The sequence below is a fragment of the Seriola aureovittata genome, chromosome 17 (assembly GCF_021018895.1).
Source record: "Seriola aureovittata isolate HTS-2021-v1 ecotype China chromosome 17, ASM2101889v1, whole genome shotgun sequence".
In the NCBI taxonomy this organism is placed as follows: domain Eukaryota; kingdom Metazoa; phylum Chordata; class Actinopteri; order Carangiformes; family Carangidae; genus Seriola; species Seriola aureovittata.
In genome coordinates, this window is record NC_079380.1 from 14,059,917 (window position 1) to 14,074,206 (window position 14,290).

Consider the following 14,290-nt stretch of genomic DNA (forward strand, 5'->3'; position numbering starts at 1 on the left):
CCGATAAATTAATTGGTGCCTGACGGGGGGGACACTTTATTAAATCCTTTTAGACGTAGGCTACAGCGTCTCTCTCTCACACACACGCGCAAACACACACACCTATTGTCTTGACGTCTCTGTCATGGACTGTTCACACAATCTGGACTCGTAAAATGCTGCTCCTGCTTAATTCCAGCTGTTTTTTACTCGTTCAGTGCGCTAAGTCATAGAAAAATTGCCAATACCAAGTCAAGGTAGACTATTGAGACCTAATTTCCGGTTGCATCTTTCAGAATAAAGTCCTTAGGATTTAGTTAACTCCAGTCTACAGCGAAAACACGCCACCTCATTGTGAAAACGTGAATACAGATCTGCTGCCCATAATGACAAGTTGAATAAATGCAATGGTAAATGGCCTGCATTTATGTAGGTATTTTAACACTTTACAATTTCACACACACACACACACACACACACACACACACACACACACACACACACACACACACAGGGGGCTACCATGCCAAACCACTGGATGTGCTGTCATACTAGTGCATTTTGAGTATATTCAGTAAAGTCACACTGTCATATTATTATGTAGTATAGTAATTGTTTGTTTGAATAGCCTATTTCCTGCCTCTCTTCTTCCAAGTCTTGCATAGGCCTGACTCTCTTATTTTGAAAGAAGTGTAGCCTCTTTTCCGGAGTTGCGTTGCTAATCTCCAGGTACTTGACACAGCTACAAACTGCCATGATGCTTATTATTTCTCTCCCTAGTCACATGCTTGTCGCCTCAGCTGCTCCAGTCCATCTACCAGGGAGGCTTTCAATGGAAGAGCCCTCCCCCAAGCCCCCACTCCACTCCACCCCAACCCCACCCCACCCCCAGGACTTCCATCCTGCCTTCACCCTGGTGCATGATGTGAGCTGGTGGAAGTGATTAGTGGCAATGTTGTCACAGTTTCTCACAGGCTTCCAAAACTGTTTTCCACTGCAGTCTCAGACAAGCAGGAGCACAGCATGGCAGCCATGACACCTTTGACCAGGTGATCAAAACAGCTGCCAGGGTGCTGTTGGTCTAAAATATTATCAGACACTGGAGCTGCAAACCTCTCTTCTCCATCCATTCACAGTTAGGTCTTATTTTATGGGAATGCAAATGATCCAGTGATTTGGAGGTGTTTGTTTGTGCATTAATGATATCAAGCCACATCCTGCTGCAACATGAAGGGGACACTGGGAACCAGCAACCACACTCTCACACCCACATTTTGCGTGGGATTGCACTGCGTCTTTAGTTTCCCCTTTTCACACACTCACAGACGCATAAATACATGCAAAGTGAGATGACATGCCGGCTCTGGGCAGTAAGGAGGCGTATCATATGGAGTGGCAGCTGAGGTTGTGAGACTAATCTGACAGGTGCAGGCTGGGAGAGTGACAGCATGGGAAGAGGGGGAGGAGGAGGAGGAGGAGGAGGAGGAGGAGGAGGGGTCATTGCTTCAAAACAGGACAACTGAGGAGATTAATGGTTCTCTCACTTTATCAGCAGATTGATGAGTAGAATCATGCTATAGCTCTCGTCTGTATTGTTGATATGTAGCTGTGGCCAGACGCTAGTTACCTTAGCATTAAGACTGGAAACACCTCCAGCCTGGCTCTGTCCAAAGGTAATAAAATCCACCAACCAGCATCTCTGAAGCTCAGTAATTAACATTTTATATCTCTCATTTATTTAATCCGTACAAACACGAAAATGTGAATATCACACATTGTTGGGGGTTATGTGCTGCACTATTTCTTTGGCCTGGTGTAGTAGCCTTGCTTCCTGGGTTTTACACCGAGCCAATAAACAGTCCAGCAGATAATCCACACATTAAACCACTGCATGTCATTTATACAGTTCAGTTTACATATTAAACAAACAACATATAGCATGTTAATAAATTGGCTTTAGAGGTGATGTTAAGTAGGTTTTGTTACTGTTGTTTCTCCCTGTTTCCACTCTTTATGCCAAGGTAAGCTAACTGGTCACTGACTTTAGCTACATATTTATGGTATGGATGTGAGAATTGTGTCTCTCCTTCTCATCTAACTCAGCAAGAAAGCCAGTTAGTGTATTTCCCAAAATGTCAAACAATTCCTTTAATGTACATATACACATATATTGTACATTATACTTTACTGCCATCATCAGCTTGAGGCTCAGCCCAAAGCAATCAGTGGAGGACTCCTGCTTCAGTATTTATAGAGGGTGACAACGTTGTGTGTGGCGCTCAGTCACTGACTAATATAGTTTTACAGACAGGCAGTACACTAACTTTGGCTCTGTCTGATGAGTTATTGTCCATTAATGAGGAGAGCACATGCTCTACATGTGTCATGTGTCTACAGAGCGCCACAGACCGTCTGTCATGTTTCCGTTTGGTTTATGAACTATACTGTATATGTTGCACTGAGTATGAAGACTTTCTTTAAATCTCTGTCTCTTTCCATCAGTGTTTTTCTCTCCATAATTCCACGTGTTTTTCTTTCTGATATGTTCTTTCTTTCCTCTCTCTCATCGTTCCCTCATTACATGCCTACTTGCTGCCCAGAGGTTGCCTCATCTTGTTAAGTCCCTGCTCGGCTCCACACAATGAACCAAACAGTGACAGCAGGGTGGCTGACATACAGGCCGCATGCTGCATCTGTTTCCAGAGACAAGCATCAGGATGAGAGCCTGTGACCTCACAGGATGTATTAACTATGACAGGATGCAGGTGTCCAAAATTAGCAGGAAGAGAGTCTAATTTTAAAGAGCATTTTGTTTCCAGATACACATCCCATTTCAGACAGGCTCCAACTGATCTTACAGAACAGAGGATGTAAAGTGTGATGGCTGTCTTGTTTGGTGAGGGGAAAAAAGTCACATGAACAATTATTTTGTACATTAATATCACAAATACTGACATGCATCACATGTGATTCAAATATTGATTTGTAGTCATCTCTCAGTCATGACAGCACAGTCCACATTATCAGTCCATGTAAACATATAAACCCCCACTTAAAGGGGCACACCACCAATTTAAATATCAAGATGAATTTATACAAACATCAAGATGAGACGGAAAGAAAAGCAACCTTTTCTTTTGCGTTATGTATGAATCTGACCGTTGGACCATTTCTGCATGTTCATTTGCCCCAAACACCCAATGTTTCAACTGCACAGATATTAGCTGTAAGCTAACTACCTCAGCTCAGTTCTTTCTGTCATTGCCTCAGGTCTTCCTATAGTTTTCCTCTCATCTCAGTTTATTTATGAAGCAGATTCCTAAAGTTCCAGAATGAGCACAATTTTTTTTTTTCGTTCAAGTTGACACACCTTTGCCTCAATTTTGCAAATTTGTGCCGAATCACAGCACTGACCATGTGTGGTCAGTCTGAACACACCTTGAGAAAATAACTCAAGGGACATTACTTGAGTGAATGCATCTAAAGCTTGGAGACTGCAAATGTTGAACAGAAAGCCTGCTTTAGAAAAATAATGTGGAATTAGAAAGATACAGTAGTTTACTCATAAAGAGGGATTTTAACAAAAATATTCTGCCTGGTTGAATTATGGGAAGTGTGGGATCCAGTTTAGTCAATACTTGGGACTAAAACTTAACATATATCGGCATCTGCTGCTTTGATGTCATTTCATTTCCTTCATTTGTTTCTTGTGAATTCCCCAACATCATGGAGGTGCCACACTAAAGTCTGAGTATCCCAGACATCCGTGTTTTTTTATACTTTTAATTTAAACATAGTTTATTTAACAGGCATGGTTCACATTAATAAACATGGTGCTGACTAGACCACTGAGCTAATGAATATAGTATGTTTAGTGAGATAATCCTGACCTCATCTGTTCACCACGGTGACTTAAACCTTCCGGCTGCTCAGAGTCCTGAAAACCTGCAGAGGTCATGACCTTTCAAAGTAGCATAGCCCTGGAGAAGTAGGGTTGATATTAAAGGTCATCTTAATGTGACCTTGTCAGGTCAATTTAAAACAACCTATACGTAGATGTGCATGCACTGTATCTGGAGGACAGAACAAATACACGGAAGCACAAACACACACACACAAAGCACAGAGGTCTTATCTGGCCTTTTCAAACACCACCACATGGACCGTAGCGCATTTGTTTTCATTCAGTGAGCCTTGAAGACCTTTCTGTCAGCTCCTTGGCTTTCTCAATGGCTCTAAACAGGATTTAACCCTTGGAAGGTCGAGGTGAGGTCAGTGGCAGCTTCAGGATTTACCTTCTTCCTCTATCAACCAGCCACCACGTCCACATGCTGAAAGCAACATATTGTTTTTAAAGCCTGTCTCAAGGCTTTAAGGCCTGGTTTTGGTCAGAGGTGAAGAAGGGATACTGTTTTTGTCAGCAGAGCAGAAATGTCACTTACCACAGATAAGATGAATGTGGAAGTAAGACTCTGATTGACCAGCACTGATGTCTTTTAGTGCCAGTTGTTACTATTTGTGGAGTGACAACTATGGGATGGATTAGCACAAAATTTTCATCTAGTGCATCCATGAGATTAACATTTGTGGTTTTGGGTGAAATGGCTCCACAACAAGTGGATAGATTATGATTACTTATATATGTGATCAATGACCAGATATCTCAGAAAGTAATTTCATTCCCATCATCCTCAGCTGTACTATATCTTAACGTTGTATTCAAGCAATGTCGAAAAAGTGGGAACAGGGAAACATCTGATTATTATATATTATTATAAGGATGGTTACGCTCACTCTAGCCTTGGAGTCAAACCAGATAAATATCCTAAATCAGCTACTTTTGCTACATCACAGATTTGTAGTTGTTCATTAACAAGTGAAACCAGATACAAACAGTGTATAATTCATTTTAAATTAGCTGAATTGATACTGGGAATATTAGATTTAATTTAAGTGTAACTTCAAAAAATATCTTGCACACCCTAAAGTATTAGTGACGGGTGCACAGGATCAGAAAACGTACTTAATAGTGAGTTCAAGTGATACACAGTGTGCAGGATTCTTTGGTTTTCTTTTCAGTTACATTGCTAGCACTCGGCTGCTTATAATTCTAGTAAGTGATATAACGTGAGTTAGGTATTAGTGCTAATCCAGCAAATGTAAGCATGATAGTATGCTAAAGTAAGTGTTAGCATTTTCGTTGTGTGCATGTTAGCATGCCGACAGAGCACCGCTGTGCCTCACAGTTCGCCCTCTCAGAGCTGCTAGCATGGCTTTAAACTAGTCTTGCTAAAAAACTAATATCAGAGTAAATTAGACCACAGCTGAGTTATATTGAAGTCCACAGCCTGTCTCTCTCTTTCTCCTTCAGCCACTACTTCCCTGCCCAGGCCTTAACTTCTCGAGGTCCTGTGTTACCTCCACTCTCCTGCACAATTACCCAACCAAGTGGAAGCTGCTCTGCCTGGCATGGGGCAGAGTTTGAGATGGGGTGGGGTAGAGTTGGATGGAGGGGAGAAGCTTTGCCACCCTATCTGACTGCAGAGCCCCATGTCTGTGGAGTCCTGAAGGGAGAAAAGATTGGGGACATGGATTTTGGGAAGGGGGATTTCTAGACAAGATCATAGGCATGCCTTCACAGATAGCAGAGCGCTCATTACACTCATTCCCCAGTCAGATTTTAACTCACTCAATCTGCCTTCAACACTCAGACATACTGCTCACCCCCTGTGTGGAATCAGACACCACACAGACAGATAATCCTTTCTAAAGTCTGTCATTTGATGTCACCCCCCTCTGACTCACAAGGCACAAATAAGCATGTATGTGCTATGCATGTATGTGCAAACACACACACACACACTGAGCATAGGGAGGATTTGAGGTCACAGCATGCAACTATTTTTCGGGTTTGAGAAGAGTAAAGGATTATTGATTAAGTAGGGCAGTGGCCAGATGTACCAACACACTGTAGTAAAATTCAACGATAGCAGCAGCAATAGTAACATTTGATTTGTGAAGAGTGAAAGCTTTGACATTGAGTGCTTTCACTTCCCTCCATCAATAATGGCCTTGCTAATGTGCCTCTCCGAGGCCTTTTCATTCATGTCTAATAGACTGTAGGTCAATCAGTGTGTCCACACAATAGATGATTTCTCTTCTGTGTCAACATCACAAATCCCAGGTCTCTTGGTCTGTCTCTGCTCATCGTCTACAGGCCATTTTCCATCTCTTCATCTCAGCCATTTGCTTTCTCTGCCTGTCAAACATCTCACTCGGCCTCCTTTTCCTGTCTCCGGCTATTTTTTACCTCTCAGAATTCGTGTCATGTGCTCGTCTCCCTATTTGCTCAGATTTCAGGGAAAAGAATGAAAGCCATGCAGTGGCTGTTTGATGTTTGTGTGATACATTTAACAGCGTGAATTCAGCAGCTCAGTGTAGATTGAGCTTAAGTTTAGCTGAACCTTGCTTAGAATGTGTTTGTATACATAAGGCTGAGCATATAAATGGAGCTGGCAGGACCAGAGAGCAGGACCAGACTCAGGAAGGAAGGAGCTCCACTCAAATTAATCTCCACTGGACGACCCAGTAAAGGAGCAGAGCCATTTTTGGGAGCAAGGAGCCATCTCCTAGGTGAGTACCATGGCAACAGCCAACGTGGGCCCCAGCTTTCAGAGCTGTCCTTTTCACGCGCCCGATCAAAAGTGGCAGGCCAGGTTTTTTGTTATGTGGCGTCTCTTACTTTCTCTCTCTCTCATGCCCATTCTTCTGCCTCTCCTTTTCTCTCCCTGCATGACATGGTCCTGGCCTTGTTCACCAGGGAGGCTGTGAGAAAACTACAGAGGGCGAGTGTCTGTGGGAAAATGTTGCCAGACAACACAGGGGTATGTGACAGTGAGGGCGAGCAAAGATCGTCTGTGTGTGACGAACTGGGGATATACAGCTAGATTACAAAGATCATCAAGGCTAAATTTTTTTTTTCATTCATTCTTTTCCTCTTTGTGCTGGAAAGTTTGCATGAATATAGATGTGATTGGTATAAACAGAAATAAAAGAGCCTTTAAATTTACAGCACCATCAGACCGGAATGACCTGCCTATCTCATTCAGATCTGTCACTTCTTTTCACGACTTCGAGACTGTGTTGTTTGTTTACCTCAAACATGTTCCCTTGTTTTTTGACTCCATTTATACTTACGTTTCATTAATATTTTTGATCTTGTCTCTATTTTTAGCCATAATGGCCACATGGTTCTAGGGATGGCAGTATCAGGCAGTCTATTGGTTGATTGGTTCACCACTTTGGTTCAGACTGAAATATGCACACTCTTAATCTTGTTTGTTTTACTTTTTAAATCTTATATGCTTCATTTCTCACTATTACTGGCATTGTTTTGCATAGTGTGGCAACTGTTAATTACTTCGATATCTTGTTAGTTTCACGCAGATGATGCTTGTGGTAAAGACATGGTGGGTGTAGTCGGGGTTGTGGGAAACAATCAAAAGCAGGATGGTGTATCTCAAGCTTATCATCAAATGTCAAATTTTGAAATAACATAGGACTCCAGAAAACAGCTTTTCCTTAGCATCTTCCAGAAATACTGCAGTGTAGCCTACTTCATCCACAAACAATGACAGTAAGTACATCCGGTGTGATGTTGGGGTTTATTACATTCATAGAACAGTGATTACCTGGAATGTTACAATGTGCAGTAGTCACTAAAATAACATCACTCAAAGGTTATTAAAAGGTCTGTCCACATCACAAAACACATGCTGAATAATTCACTTCATCTCTTGGCCATATGGTTGGTGGATACATACAGTAAGTGCTTCTCTGTTTATGTTAACAGAGAGCCACCTTGTGGTTAAATGAGGAAGTCCATAGAGAGAAATGGAAAGCAATCACCTGGACTTAGACTATATGTTGTTAGGATAGTTTTTCCATTCGGAGATGGGTATTATTAAAAGACAGAATGGCAAAACTAAAGACTGAGCTAGAAGTGCACACATGGAAACACTGATGTGATTTCTTACATATATATTATATACCTGCATTACTTTAAATTTGTAGCTTTCATGTTCTCCCTGACTACTCCCTCTAACGGGAGCCCATGAGCGACTGCAGCCAGCCGAGGTGGCGTGACACTTTTTGGAAGATGTAGCCTTTGCTACAGTCAGACCCTTGTGGCTGGCTCACCACCCCAGTGAGGTAGAACACCTCCCTGTACAGGGTGAGCAAGGGGCTGCCGGAGCTCATGGTGCAGTCGGCATTGGTCCGAGGAGCAGTGCAGCCCATTTTATTGGTTATCAGGTTGGGGTGAGACTCCAGACACTGAGGCAGCTGGTTGTACACCAGGTGGTTAAGGGTGAGCGGGCCTTCGAAAGCTGATACCTGTTTGGGTTCTTTCCAGCCCGTGACCACGGCGGGTAACTCTCCTGTCATCAGGATGCTCTCTGCAAAGTCTCTGTCTGGGAGACAGGCAGCAACCACCTCTCTCTTAAAGGTGATGCGGTCGCGGAGCTCAACCACGGCCAAGTCATTTTCAGGACGACCCTCCACATAGCGCGGGTGGATGTGGATTATTTTCATGTACAGTGTCTGCTCTCCATCTTCATAGACGGTGCTGCGCTTTCCTGAGGAGGTGCAGGTAAGATAAGACATTCAGGATAATGGTGATTATCAAACTAATGCACACATACTGACATACATACAGAGCTGCAATGATCTGTTCATTTAGTGATTAGTTGATTGACAGAAAGTTAATCTGCAGCTATTTTGATCAGTCAGATTATTGGTTTAGTAATTATTTCAGAAAAACTGACACATTTGCTGCTTCTCAGAAGTGAACTGAATATCTTTGGATTTGAACTGTTGACAAGATGAAACAAAACATCTAAAGATGTCACTTTGGGGTCTAAGAAATTATAACAGGTATTTTTCACCCTTTCCCGACATTTTATAGACAAAATGATTAGTCAGTTAATATATTGATAATCATTCTATTCATTTTTTTGGTCACCTTTATCCAATGTACCCAATATCCCTTATAAATCCTTAACCTAAAATACTCAAATGTGAAATTCTTTATGTGAATTCAAACACACAGTTTCATGGGACACATGTTGGCTTCCATACAGTAGGTCAAAAGTTTTCTTTTTTTATATAATATGAATCCCCTCATGCATAATCTCAACACTGTACACATTTGTTCTAAATTGAGAATAAATGTGTACTGGAAAAATGATGAACTGTGTATTGTGAGCTACAGTTCTTTCTTGAAGTGCTTTTAATGTGCTTTGTCATGATCTGCCCCTGGAAGTGACTTCGTGCCTGAACTCTTATTTAGTTATTTCCTGTTTTATTCTGAAATTATTTTGCATATGTGTCCTGTTGTTTTTACTTCCTGCTTCCAGTGTGACTCTTTGATTACCTGCTCCGCCCTAATGTGTTGCACCTGTGTCTCGTTACCTCCCCTCCTTGTGTATTCAGTCTCTGTGCTCCCCCTCACTTGTTGTCAGTTTGTCTGCTTGTGTTTCCTGTTCAGTTCCCTTGTGCTTCCCAGAGACATCTGAGTTTGGATTGTCTGTTTTTGCATCCAGTTCTGCATCTGCCTGCTTGTCTGCCAGCTGGTGTACCCGTAAGCCTGCGTTTTCATTTATTTTCATTTCACAGGTCCTTTGTTGCAGCCTCGGCCAGCCTCTGCATTTGTGTTCCTGGTTTCATTGTAACATGCTTAGAAATTTGTAATAGTGCAATGTTGCATCACCAAATGTTTGGCAGCTTGCATGATTCAGTGTGTGCACTACCTCTCCTTTTCCTTTTGTCTGATGATTTTGTCCTACACCTATACCCAACTGTATATTATCCATCTTCCTTGCTTTGGATATGTAAATTTCTCAAGGGACAATTTAAGTAATTGGGTAACTTTTGAGTTGTTTGCTTGTTGTTGCAAAGGTGTGATTAAGTGGTTTGTCTACTCACCGACCGCCACCTGGAATGACCTGTATTTGTTGGCGCAATGAGCTGAAGTCAAGACCAGATTCTCCTTCAGAATGACTCCGCTGCAGAATCCAGTTGACTCAGAGCCCTTCAGTAGAGCCTGCAAACAACAAGACAAAGCTCATGAATATGCAACAAGACCCTGCATCACTGTTGGAGGGACTTGCAATAAAAAAATTAATTAATTAAAAAAAGGTTTACTGTGCACACATCAGAGTACCTGTAATGTGTTAGTGTGTGTGTGTTACTACCTGCCAGGGACACTCTGCAGAAGTACAGCTTAGTCCCTCAAAGTTGCTGCGGGTGTTGCTGGACTGTCTGTCATCCCACCGACTCAGACTGCTCACCTTACCACAGGGGAATCTGACTGAGAGAAGAATGTAAAATGGTTACGATTACTTTTCTCTTGCTAGATCATTTCTCACTCTCTTAACCCTCGAAACAGACCTACCTGCAGGCTCACACCTATCCCTGTTCGTCTGGCTGAGCTTCCAACCACGGGCGCAGGAACACTGGTAGGAAGTGTAGCCTGGTTTACAGAACTGGGAGCAGCCCTTGTTCTTTTCCAGGGTGCACAGCGTCTCGTCTACATCCGTGGAAACAGAGGGGAGGGTTGCAGCACTCACAGACCAGATGAAAAGTAAATCATCACACTCTATGGTATGCTGGCATCTTCTCCTCACCTTTTTCACAGTGGACCCCTGTGAAACCTGACTTGCAGACACAGTCATAACCTCCCACGCTGTCTGAACACAGGGCTCCATTCTTGCAAGGGCTCCCTGCACACTGGTCTCCGTCTAAACACAGAAAGCAAGTCTGAGAAGCTCTAATGCACGACTAAGGACTGCGCAGTGACGGGAAAATCATTTTAATATAGCACTTACCAATGTAGACGGACCAGAAGATATCCTACAAGAGAAATATGCAAGTTAAGTGCGGTTGAAGTGCTGCACAGTGGTTTTTCTCTGTCATTTACAAAGTGTGTTCATCAAATGGAGGTGATAAAAAAGCAAGGGAAGACTTCATAGTGAAATCCTGGGGCTCACCGTACGATACGAGTCCTGGAAGAACCTTCTGGCCTCCTCGTAGCTGCACACCTTCTCCATGCAAGCCTGCTCCAGGCTGGAGGCAGGGTTACTGCCACCGACGGCCCTCCTCTGACGGGAGATCACCAAGCTCGCTTGCTGCTTATCCAAAAACACTGGAGAGCCAGTTAATGTCTCAGCTGGTTCATACACAACAGACTGAATTACAGACACTGATTCAAGCAGAACTCAGCTGCTTGCCAATAAACAGGCCTCAACTGGGGCAGATCTCATGAGATTAACTATTATAGGCTTACATGATTGTAAAACAGGAGCATTTAAATTTTAGTAGCATTGAGAGGTGTTGTGTTTTTTTTTTTTAAATTTTTTCCAGAGATTCAGATTTATTGCTTCAGGTCACTAAATGTGAAGTTTTGCTGCCTTTCTCTGCTTAACATTTTAAAACGAATATATTCAGGTTTTGGACAGCTGGTTGAACAAAATAAATTCTGAAAAAGAAATTGTGATTGACATTTTTCATTCTTTTGTGACATCTTATAAATCCATTAATGAAGGTTATCAGATCATTAGCTGCAGCATTGCTTAATGAATATAACATACAGTATTCATCATGAAGATATCAAGCAAAATTTCAAGTTACAACCTTCCCTATCCAGTATTTACCTTGTATGACTGCCTTGAAATACGGGCACAAATAATTACAACTGCAACCAATGAACAAAACTAAATTATCTTGATTGACTGTAAAGCTCCTGTTTGATCCAATCAATACTTTCTTTTCCTCTTGTGCAGAGGAAACACTGACATTTCATACTCAGCATGCTTCCATCTTGACCTCCTTAAATTCCTCACTTCTTTTTTTTTTTTTTCTCTCTCTCTACAGCTCAGACTCTACACCATTGTTCTTGAGCTCTGCAGTCTCATCTGCCTCTATGCCGGCCTTCTCACCTGTCTGGGGGGTCTGGATGGCTGCCACGGCCCCCGCAAGCAGACACAACAGAGCGGCAGATGTGGTGGAGGAGCCCATGGTGACAGTGAAGTGTGACCCAGATCTGAGTCAAGTTGTCGGTGGAGCAGGGATCAATGTGTACTCCTTGAAAAAGACATGCAGATTTCAGAGGAAGAAGAGAAACAAGTGAGTCTTATTTAGTATCTTACAAGGTTGTAATATTAATGAAGTATGACCACACATGAAACACAATGACACAGAACTGGTTCAGTCATACGGATCCTAAATGCTTCGCACACACAGAATCAGGAGATTAGCGCTTTTGATCGATGTATAATTTGTGAAAGGTTGTGTAATGATTAAATCCAATGCAGACCATAACGCACCTAAAGCACCACTACCAAGACCATACTCGTATTTCAAAAGGTTTAATAACATCCTCCCTAATGCATTCATCAGCAGAGGCACTGGATACTAATATATCAATATTACTGTCTCCTAGACTTATACCAGCTCCACAGATGCTACTGTCTTCTGCAGAAAAAAGAGAAGGTCTATAGCCACTGAATTTGAGGTGAGCACTAGTATGACGATTATAATTTAATAATAAAGATCAGGTCGATCATTTAGCATGTCAATTTATTTGCATGCTCTACTAGATAATCTCATCGTACAACACTATACCAAGTACTATCCCTACTCCACCATCACACTTTAACAAGCTCGTTAATTCATTCAATTCCACTTATCCTCTGGAAAAGTGCAGCATGTCTGAACCAAAATGCATTTCTAAACTGCTTATTAACACTGACAACTGCAGACTTACTATGGTATAAACGTTTTTAATTGATACTATATATTTTGTAATAAAAAAAAAAAAACCTCACCATCATTATTTCACATTTAGTGTATTCTCTCTACATCTGTCCTGTTTTAAGGTAACAAGCTTCTATTCTGTTTAAGAATCTCTTGCATCAGTAGGCTTTTCGCACTTTCTAATAAGTCATGGGGTTTTCCTTTTGTAAATGTTGTATAACATTAATAATAGGTAATTAACAAACTGTCACCTGCAATTCTACATGTTTCTGAATCTAGTAGTACAATCCATCAAGTCTGCACTTTTAAATAAAAGTTACTAATGAATGCTCTGCAGCCCTTTTGAAAACTAGGTGGTCAAACAGTCCATTGAAGGGTCTCCCTAATGAATTTCAGAGCTAAAAACACGCAAGGATTTTCCACAATCTAGCAACTCAGAAGTCTTAATTAAAAATATTAATAACAGCCAACTCGTTATAAATGGTGCCTTATCAGAAAATATTGCCCAAATGGAGCTAAATCACGATTTTTTTTTTGTTTGTTTTGTTTGTGTTTAATAGGAATGATCTCAGTAACTGACTTCGTTGTGCTTTATCATCGGTGACTACGCAGTTTTTCTGTACATCGTTGTTGCTGCAGTATCATCGGGCCTTCCAGACTGTTTATTAACCTGACTGTAAACAGCTGTTGTTGTGTAATTGTTGTTCCGTGACTGACTTTTGGATAATGTTGCATTGGCAGTCAGCTCAACGCAGTAGCTACGATGTTTTCTTCAGGTTAAAGGAGAGCCTGCGCTGTGCGGCTCTGCAGCCACATAGCATTAGCTCACGCTGTGTTACAAAACAAAGATGGAGCCATCATCTGTGGCACATCTTCTATGCTGCTTTTAGAAACACGGTGCCGCGTGTCTACGAGCTGCTGCGATGTTACATGCACGAAAACATTGAAATTATATAATTCAATCCGACACTGTATCAGGGCGGGTCACCTCAGCAGACCAACATGGGACTGTGCACCGTCCGAAATAACAAGCAGAACAGCAGCAGTGATGTTTGGTACCTACCGCTCCGGACAGAACCACAGCACCAACCTGGCTTGGTCCCTTTCCTGGTCCCGGAACACACCGCAGCCTCCTGGACGGATTGGGCCTGTCGCTCGAAAGTAACGGATGATGATGATGATCACATCCAAGCCTTCCCACTCACTCTCTCTCTCTCTGTTTACCGTTTGTGGTGGGTGTACTTACAAAAGTGAGCCGCCTGAGGACGCTGTAGGACTGAGGACAGACTCTTACTGCGTATTACAGTATGTTGGCCTGCAGGACCAGACAAACAGGGACTAACACGCTTTGTTATCAAGACCTTATAGGACACGTGAAAGGTGAGTTATACAGCCATGATGTAAAAACCTCAGACAGGGGAAACAAACCAAAATGCTTAAATAGGAAATGCATATTTGAATGGTATAATTATACTTGAAATACATACTGTACGTAAAA

General features: G+C 42.1%; 1 protein-coding gene across 2 annotated transcripts; it reads right to left on the reverse strand.

Annotated features, from left to right (window-relative positions):
- Window positions 1-7,624: 7,624 nt before the first annotated feature.
- proza (protein Z, vitamin K-dependent plasma glycoprotein a) lies at window positions 7,625-14,029 on the reverse strand. 2 transcript variants are annotated; one of them, XM_056402370.1, is made up of 9 exons: window positions 13,883-14,029; window positions 11,976-12,120; window positions 11,028-11,182; window positions 10,866-10,890; window positions 10,665-10,778; window positions 10,433-10,567; window positions 10,233-10,348; window positions 9,964-10,081; window positions 7,625-8,615 (listed from the first exon to the last, which is right to left on the reverse strand). In XM_056402370.1, the coding sequence occupies exons 2-9, from the start codon at window positions 12,052-12,054 to the stop codon at window positions 8,080-8,082; spliced, it is 1,278 nt and encodes a 425-aa protein (XP_056258345.1). In that variant the 5' UTR covers window positions 12,055-12,120; window positions 13,883-14,029; the 3' UTR covers window positions 7,625-8,079. The 2 variants fall into 2 exon arrangements, with proteins under 2 accessions (XP_056258345.1, XP_056258344.1); XM_056402369.1 differs by having other exon boundaries at window positions 13,856-14,014.
- Window positions 14,030-14,290: the final 261 nt, after the last annotated feature.

What these genes read in the sequence shown, in the direction of transcription:
- proza (XM_056402370.1), bottom strand. Translation starts at nt 12,054, where the DNA reads ATGGGCTCCTCCACCACATCTGCCGCTCTGTTGTGTCTGCTTGCGGGG. An exon ending in AGGGGTCCACTGTGAAAAAG is followed by an intron (nt 10,568 to 10,664) that starts GTGAGGAGAAGA and finishes CCACGGATGTAG; the next exon opens with ACGAGACGCTGTGCACCCTG. An exon ending in CTGCAGAGTGTCCCTGGCAG is followed by an intron (nt 10,082 to 10,232) that starts GTAGTAACACAC and finishes TGTTGTTTGCAG; the next exon opens with GCTCTACTGAAGGGCTCTGA.